Genomic DNA, 8,599 nt, shown 5'->3' with positions numbered 1-8,599 from the left:
TGATTTGAGGATCTACATTTGCTCTAATATTTTTTGATATATGAGTATAATATATCTATCTATCAATATCAGTATACATATCTACTATTTTATAAAAGCACAAAATCTAATACGAAATACTGATGATCTTCTTACCCTTCATAAATGCTTTTCATGTCGGATAAATCATAATTAAAATTAATAATTAATTTTTGGCATTAACTAAAATTTTAAGATTTTGAGGACTTTTAGAGGGTAAAGCTTTTTCCTTCATTGAGTTAGTTAAATAAAATCAACAACCATCTCAGCTTCATAGTTTTATAATGTGTATTATGTATGATTTTTAAAAACCAATTTTGTATTTCTCGAGTCAAGGTTCACGCGCAACGCGCGTATCCTAAGATTAGTATAATTATAAATGCGTACTATACGTACGTTTATTTACGTTAAGACATTTTTAATAAAACGAGTAACGGTGTATTTCTGGGGGAAGAAGAAAAAAAAGTTACTGCAGAAAATTGAAAGTTAAAAGAGAAAGTTGAAGCCTAACGTTTCCTAGAAGGATTTAACTTGTAGTAATAATTTTTTAGGTAATGTTTTTAGATTATCAATTTAGTTACTCATTTTCTTAGTTATCAACTCACGCTTACTCTAAATATTACCTACTTTTGTATAACTTGACAGTTCAAATATTTATTTCATTCTCTCACAGTAAAAAAAAAAAAAAAATCAAATCCCATAAAGGATATTTCGTGCAACTAAGAAACAATTAGAATGGGCCTTTATCACTTTTGAGTAGTCTACAGAAATTGAAGCCCATCCAATTCAAATCCATTCGAATAGGTAAAAATTGCACGGAGCGCCTTATTTGGTCGCCCCTATTTAATCTACATTCACTTTTTAAATAAGTTTTAACCTGTACCCACTTTTTAAACAACTTTAGGCATCTTTCTCCTCCTCCTCCTCCTCCTTCATTTTCTTCTTCCCATTCTTCTTCTTTTTGGGATAACAATGATTTTATATGGCGGTTGTGAATATATTTTATGTAGTTTATGATGTTTTACAATGGTGAGTTGTTATTGCGTTTTATTTTTTACTATTGCTTAGGGTTTCTTCTTTTCTTTTTTTCTTAATTGCAAAATAGGTTCATTAGATTTATTGTTGTTTTGACAAATTGATGATTGTGGTTTGTTCCTGATGATATTTGGAGGATATGTTTCAAATTTGAGCTCATTTGGAGTAGATTTAGGTATTAAATCGTATATTGGATTGTTATAATTCGAAGAATAAATTTTCGTTTCTGGGCAATTTTCACTTTAAACTTATTGGCCTTAAGGGAATGAAAACATTTGTTGCACTTCAGACTTTTTGGCCTTAAGTGCATCAAAAGTGCAAATTTTCACTTCAGACTTAGCCTTAAGTGAATGAAAACGTTTGTTGCACTTCAGACCTTTTGGCCAAAGGTCTTAAGTGCATCTGAAGTGCAATTTTTCACTTCAAACTTATTGGCCTTAAGTGCATCTGAAGTGTAATTTTTCACTTCAGACTTATTAGCCTTAAGTGCATGAAACCATTTGTTGCACTTCAGACCTATTTGCCTTAAGTGCATTTGAAGTGCAATTTTTTCACTTCAGTCATTTTTTTTATAACTTCAGACCCATAAGTGTAAAGTTGATCGTGTACGCTTGCAAACCTTTTTGCAAAGTGGGCATAGATTCAATTGTGATTCCAAAACGGGGTATAGATGCAAAAGCAGTTGAAGTAGAAGTTGAAGCCCAGCCCAGTCAAATCAACTAAGTATTGGCTCAGTTACAGTTTTCTACTTCACTCATAATTAACACTGAAGCAAGATAATGAAGGTGGGCGGTGGAGTGGCTCTCGGATGTCCACGCGCCGTCGCATTTCCCGGCATTTTCTTCGGCCGCTGCCGGCCAGAATTCCGTTGCTATTCCTCTTCTTCTTCTCCAGGTACTGTAAATTTCGCAAACCTACAAATACTTCTCTGTGTATATTTATTTATACATACATATGGATAGAGGCGTAATTAATTAGTATACTTTGAGTGAAATTTGAATTTTTAAATTGGCGGTCGTCCATTCGAGTGTTATGTTAGTAAAACTTGAGTTGGTTCTGTACTGAGCTATTTTATCCAGTTTATTTTGATTCTAGCTGGTTACTAGTAAACGTTTCATTTATTTGAATGGATGAATGGGTAGTGGAGTGAGAATGTTGGGAATTTTGAAATACAGATCATGTTTCCTTTATCAAAGATGTAGCTGCAACTCAAGCACCGGAGCATTTGAATGAACTTCTCAAAATCCTTCAGGTGAGAGGTGAGGCACTCTAATTCCATGTTGAAAATTTTCATTTCAGTAACATTTCTGTGGGGAATAAATGTTTGATTAATCTGAGGTATGCTTCTATTGCGAAAAAAATCAAATTAAATAGAGAAGCCGGCTTTAATTAGTTATTCCTGATAAGAATGTCTTTACAGTAATGCTGGAGTCATTTTTTGGAAAACTTACCTTGTTCTGTATGTGTCAGAATATATCTGGTTCAGAGTGCTTCTAGTTAGAGTTAAACATTACTACAATAGTACCTACATTTACCTATTTAATGCATGTTAGTGTTTGGATATAACTTATAGCTATTGAAACTTAAGGTGTCACGACTCTCGACGTATCGGATTAGGGCAATCCTCTGCTCTTGGTTATTCTATATTAAGGAAATGTTGTATGATGACCTTTTAGAACCGATGTGACTTGTATATATCCTTTATTAGGCTTACTTAGCCGAGATTCTTTCTTTGGCTTAGGCTGGTACTGATATAACCTTCAAACTGTGGGGAGTTGATAGTTTTTTTATTACTACAATAACTGATGATCATTATGAACCTTATGCACTGCTCAACACCTTGTGATAGGGGAGGAAATAATTTCTCCTGGTGCCAAGCGAGGGCTGATTCCTCTAGCGATTCCTCTTTCCAGAAAGGGTTCAGGTATGGTGGGAACTGAATTTCATATCAAGTTTCTTTAAGTTGAAAGTATGCTGCTATGTTCATTGTTTTTTCTTTCTTTTTTTTCTTTGTAGATTCTGTAACTGCATTGTTACGATGGCCAACTGCCCCATCTGGGTAAAATAATTCATCAAATTGCTGAGTTTTGTTGATTTATCTATTCTGCTTTTTGGGTGCTATCTTGGTTTATTCTCTGGGTTTGATTCTCGTAATTGCCCTCAGAAAAAAAAGGATAATTTGCATTTGATTTATATCCTCATTGTTCACAGGATGGAGATGCCAATGGTAGAGGTGCGCAAGTATGGTGTATGGCTATTAGCTAAGAATGTAAGCTACTATGAACTTGCTCTACTACTTGGGATCTGGATGAAGTTTGAGAGGGTTAATTGCTTCTCTTGCACTCTGGCTTTGGTAGCATTCATGAATGCACACAATTTATCTCTCACCTTTCCATTTTACCATGATATAGGTAGATCAGTACATTCACAGGGTATTGGTGGAAGAAGATGCAAACAGTCATCAAGAAAGAGCGGATGAATTGTTCCGGATTTCAGCTGGTGCGGGAAAGAAACTTTATGAGAAGGGTGACTTTATAGCATCAAAAATTTCAAGCTTAGATACTTATATATTGAAGAAGGTAGAAAGAAGTATGTATGCTGCAGTATCTTATGCTGGGCATTATTTGACTCAGACTAATAGCACTCATTTAATATTCTTTTTAGGTTGGCTTGTTTCCAGACGTACTGGAGCGCAGAGTTAAGCAGCATTTTGACAATGGAGACAATGTAAGAAAGTTGTTCTTTATTTAGTAAGCAATGCTCAATTCTTAGCATTTGAGTGATATGTATGTGCTGTTGGAAGATTTCAGCTCTGGTGACGGGAGAATTTTATACAAAGAAGGAGCATTTTCCAGGATTCGCGCGGCCTTTTGTCTTTAATGCTGAAATTCTGCTGAAGTCTGTGTATCTCGTAGTTCTTGTTCCTCCTTAAATCTGTATATCTATTAAACAAGTTATTTCTATAGTTATTTACTCATATTCTTCTCTTCTTGTCTAGGGTTGGGCGTATTGTAGAAGCTAAAGATGCTGCTAGAGGGGCTTTAAAATCACCATGGTGGACTTTGGGTTGCAAGTACCATGTATGCCATTCCTTGATCCAATCAATATCTTCTTGCCTTTTGCAGCACACTGATGTTAGGTCTGTTTGTTTACTCTTTATTGAACCCCATGCAGGAAGTTGCTAATATAGCTGAATGGGAAGATGAACAAATCGAGTACATCAAAGAGAAAGTAACTGAGGAGGGTAGGCAAGCTGATCTAAAGAAAGGGAAGGAACCTGCTCAGGTTTGACCAAATCCTTCAAACAATTTCAGTTCAAATATGTTTGTGTACTAAAATGATATCTTGGTAGGTTTCCGCACTTGCATAATGCCTACTTAATATTTCGAATTAGTGCTACTCCGTGCAGAAAAAGATTGGCGTAGCTCCTTTTTCACACTACACCTACTTTGCAGGTTGCATTGGATGAAGCTGCTTTCTTGTTGGATCTAGCTTCTATTGACGGCACATGGGACGATTACGTGGAAAGGATTGCTGAATGTTACAAGGAGGCAGGGCTGCATGATGTTGCCAACTTTGTGGTTTACAGAGACTGAATTAGCAGTAAATTTGCTGAATACTAGACGTGTTATACGGGAGACTTCCTATGATTCCTAGTTTGTATTGGCCTATTCAGTTTTGACTCTAGTGCTGTGTATTCTAATTCTTTGCAGTATAACAAGAAGACACTTTACAGCAGTCCTTTTAAATGCACCGCCATTGAGGTCTCTTCCCTCACGCTGGCGTCAATTGTAAAAGACCAGAAAAGGAAAAACACTAGTAGTAAATAGCTTGCAGAAGTTGAAGCGTCTATGAAGTATGGTTCGCGATCCAAACAGCTGTTTACTCGTTCGATATCGTAATTAGAAAAGGAACCCCAGATTTGTGCAACGTGCAAAATTATTCAAACATGTTTGTTGGGGGTCCAATGTTGGTATAATAACAGGAATATACTCACGCTCACATTCAGTTTACTTTTCTTTTTTTCTTTTCAAGTACACATTACTCAACTAGCAAAAAGTGTATTTCACAAGTATGAAGCACATGTCACACTCATTTCACTTTGGTTCATGCACCAAGTTTTATTCCTAGTTCCATTTGCCATGGAAAAACTATATCAATGATGTTTAAGGTAAGTTCTAGTTCTCATATACAAGACTACTTACAGTAGAACAAGAAAAGGAAAAAGAGGAACGAAAGAGACGGAGATAGAGAGTGGGAAACAAAAACATTGCTTTCTGCGCCAAACCAAGCCATGAATGAAGCATAGACATCACTAGAACCAACAGGCCTGCAGCTTCAAATGACATCCATGCAGGTCATACGTTAAGTTTTGTCTTGCTACTATTTTTCTTGCCTTTTCGCAACAGCTTCTTCCACAATCCTAGACCATTCTTTTTCTTGCTAGGTACAATAGCCCGGGAGCCATTAACAGCTTCATATCCTGAATGCGTGCTCCCATTTGTCAACGGAGACTTTTCCGGTTGTTCCACTGAACCGCCAACACTGGAGGATGTAGTTCTCTTGGCATCAAGAATGACTTCCTTGGTAGTAGGAGAACCCATTTCATTGTCCTCAGCCAGCATCTTGTCAAGAAGAGATGAACGACGTCCAAAACTCTTCCTTGGGGTTGTCATAGTAGCACTAGTTGTTTCTGAGGTTGTAGATATCACCTTATCAAAGAGAGCTGCATCCCCAGGCGAGGCCAATGCTTTCAACTGCTTCCCTAGGTTCAAAATAGTCTCTTGACACTCTGCCAACTTTTCTGAAGCTGCAGTGATCTCCCGATCCTACGCAATTAAACAGAATATTTAAATGAGCATGGCCAGTAGATTTGCGAGGTCTGAAGGAATTTAACTGAAGCTGATGTGAACTTACGCTTTGAAGAAGCTTTTCTTCAGGGTCCACCTCGGCATTCTCTGCTAACTCCCTTTGTTTTGTGCTGCAAATTACGTGTTTCAGGAAAAGAAAATCCCCTAGACAATTATCTTTAATAAAATTTACAAAAGAATCAGATGTACCTTTCTCGCTGCAGCTGAAGCATGTGACATGTAGAATCGAGCTTCTTATAGGAGTTATTTTTGTCCTCCAGTTCCTTTTCTAAACAGCAAGCCTTTCGACAAGCTTCATTCAGTTCCATTTTAGCTGCTTTGAATTGCATCTCAAAGTATTCTTTCGCCATCTTTTCTTTCTCAATTTGCTGCTCAGTCATCTCCTTTGATTGTCTGAGATCTTCTACTTCTTTTTGCAAGCTTTTGATTGTTTTCTCTGATTCCTGAAGTTGAACCATCAAGGAATCACTTCTGACAGTTTCTGCTTGCAGTTTCTCATCCAAATCGGCCTTTGTAAGTCCCTCTTCTGGAAACTCATCTTTTGATAATTCACTTTCATTATCTACAGATGGTAGAACTTTTTCCTCTGGCAAAGAACTCATACGGCCGAGTGAGGAAAAATCCGGAGAGTATAATGAATTTCCTCTTCCAGTCTGAAGTTTATCAAATTCAAAGATAGGATTAATCCCCCCAGTTTCCATTTCAATCTCACTTCGCGAATCATCCCAGTCAAAATGGTTTTTTATAGCATCCTTCATGCTTGAAACATCTTGAAGGGAAAAACAGTGGTTCACAATCCATTCCAGGGTCCAAGTTAATCTTTCAGTAAACTTCTCTATGTGAACCTTTCCGTTCAATAAATCACGGCAAGTTTGAATAAATTCTTGAAGAATATCAGATAGTTCTGAAGTTTTCCACTGGAAAACACGAACCATATAGGCTGTCTCCTTCGGTGCACTTTCATATGGTAGAAGTCCATTACCCTTGCAAGATAAGATGTCTGGAATATTGTCATCTGACGAGGGTATATTGATCCCTTCTATGATATCAATCACCTTATTGATTGATGTACCCATGTACGACAACATGTTTGGTTCACACTGTTTTGCCAATGGGACATTCTCACCAGTTCCTGTATTTGATGACTGCCATATTAATGAGTCATCATGTATACCCTGAGATATACACTCACCAATGTTGGGAGTACAGGTAACATCAGTATCTATTGAGCTTTCATTTGCTTCCACAGGGTTCTTAGTTGAGGGACACTTTTGTGCGAGAGCAGTTTTAATATCTGCCAGTATTTCATAAGGGTTTCTTTGTGTTACATGGCCATGCTCCAAAAGCATTTTCAGTATGTTATCAACTCCACCAGTAGCTTTATTTGTCAATGTTCCTTTTAACTGGATATCATTTCTGGAGACATAACGATTTGTCACAGGAATTCTCTCTCTACTATCTCCTTCTGATGAATGAGAACATAACTGAAACTCCAAAGCACCCCCATCTCCATTTTCCCTCAGTAAGGCATGATGAAGAGCTCCCAGAGGGTTATCTGTAGACTCAACGGCTAATTTTTCCATCTCCGCGAAGTCATCCATCAGATTTATATCTGAAGCTCCTACGCTTATAGATGATGCTGGACCTATTTTTTTCTCATTTTTGAAATGCTCCAGCTCTGACATTAGTGCAGAAGCCCACGACTCGGAACAGCCACCTATGTCATCGCTGCCCATATCAGACAGTGATGTCACAGACAGTTCCTGCGCAGAGGGAAGATATTTTTCTGGTTCAGCAGTTGTTTGAGCATTTGTCATCCTAGATAGTTTGAGTTCATTAGTTCTTTTGTATAGCGCTTCTTTCAGAGTCCGATTTTCCTCATCCATCATGCATAAATGCTCAGCGAGGAAGTTAATCTTCCTGTTTGGAGTATCAGGAGCCGTCTCTGTAGTTAAGTCTACTGAACTATTTGGAGACGGATTTGACTTCCTTCTCCTCATTTTAGCATGATCCTTCCCCAGCATTTCAACTTCATTCTTCATTTTGGCCAAGGCAGCAGGGCCTGGCAGTCTCTTTCTAACTAGGTTGCGTAGCCTTTGACATTCTGAGTCCAGTTTTGCAATTTTCTTCACACTCTCCAGATGTTGCTTGTATGAAACATCAGCTGTTCGGCGATTAAATTCTCTCTCCTCATTCCGGATCTCAAGCTCCTTCTCAAGGACCCGAACCTCATACCGCAGAGAAGCATTCTCTTTTCCAACAGATTCCAGTCGCGTTTTCAAGGCACTGAAATCTGCTTCTGCCTGAGCTAATTGTCCTTTTAAATGACCCGTTGCCTTTTCCTTTGCCATGAGAGCCATACTAAGCTGAGTGTTCTCGGAACCTAATCGTGAAAGCTTTTGTCCTGCATCTGCTAATTTTCTCTCTAAGAGAGTCCTTGTTTTTTCGAACTCTTTTGATGCCTTCAATACTGCATCGTGAATCCTGTTCTCCTGCTCATCTCTAACGAAACGCAACTGCTGCATACATTCCTTGAGTGCTGCATCCAAGTTAACTAATCTCTCTTCACCCGCTACGCTCTGCTGTAGAGCTTTTTCTAGTTCTTGCTTTAGCAATCTTGCTTCTGTTTCAGTCTTCTCCCAGCCTACATATACCACTCGTAAGCGACTGTTTTT

At 37.9% G+C, this 8,599-nt stretch overlaps 2 protein-coding genes across 5 annotated transcripts in view; one reads left to right on the top strand and one right to left on the bottom strand.

Moving 5' to 3' along the window:
* Positions 1-1,789: 1,789 nt before the first annotated feature.
* On the top strand, positions 1,790-4,892 carry LOC109239933. The gene is made up of 11 exons (XM_019406539.1): positions 1,790-1,947; positions 2,229-2,312; positions 2,903-2,977; positions 3,070-3,112; positions 3,265-3,322; positions 3,465-3,632; positions 3,718-3,780; positions 3,857-3,951; positions 4,052-4,133; positions 4,228-4,338; positions 4,509-4,892. The coding sequence occupies exons 1-11, from the start codon at positions 1,833-1,835 to the stop codon at positions 4,647-4,649; spliced, it is 1,035 nt and encodes a 344-aa protein (XP_019262084.1). The 5' UTR covers positions 1,790-1,832; the 3' UTR covers positions 4,650-4,892.
* A 196-nt stretch (positions 4,893-5,088) lies between these two features.
* Positions 5,089-8,599, bottom strand: part of LOC109239931 (filament-like plant protein 7) — a 5,802-nt gene continuing 2,291 nt past the window's right edge. For all 4 annotated transcript variants that reach the window (XM_019406536.1, XM_019406537.1, XM_019406535.1 and 1 more), the window contains exons 4-6: positions 6,114-8,568; positions 5,971-6,034; positions 5,089-5,882 (exon numbers count right to left, since the gene is read on the bottom strand). In XM_019406536.1, coding sequence (XP_019262081.1) covers positions 5,412-5,882; positions 5,971-6,034; positions 6,114-8,568 — 2,990 coding nt within the window. In that variant the 3' untranslated portion in view covers positions 5,089-5,411. The remainder of the gene's footprint in view (positions 5,883-5,970; positions 6,035-6,113; positions 8,569-8,599) is intronic.

This window comes from Nicotiana attenuata, unplaced genomic scaffold (assembly GCF_001879085.1).
Source record: "Nicotiana attenuata strain UT unplaced genomic scaffold, NIATTr2, whole genome shotgun sequence".
Taxonomy (NCBI): Eukaryota; Viridiplantae; Streptophyta; class Magnoliopsida; order Solanales; family Solanaceae; genus Nicotiana; species Nicotiana attenuata.
This window is presented reverse-complemented; position numbering and strand designations above follow the sequence as displayed.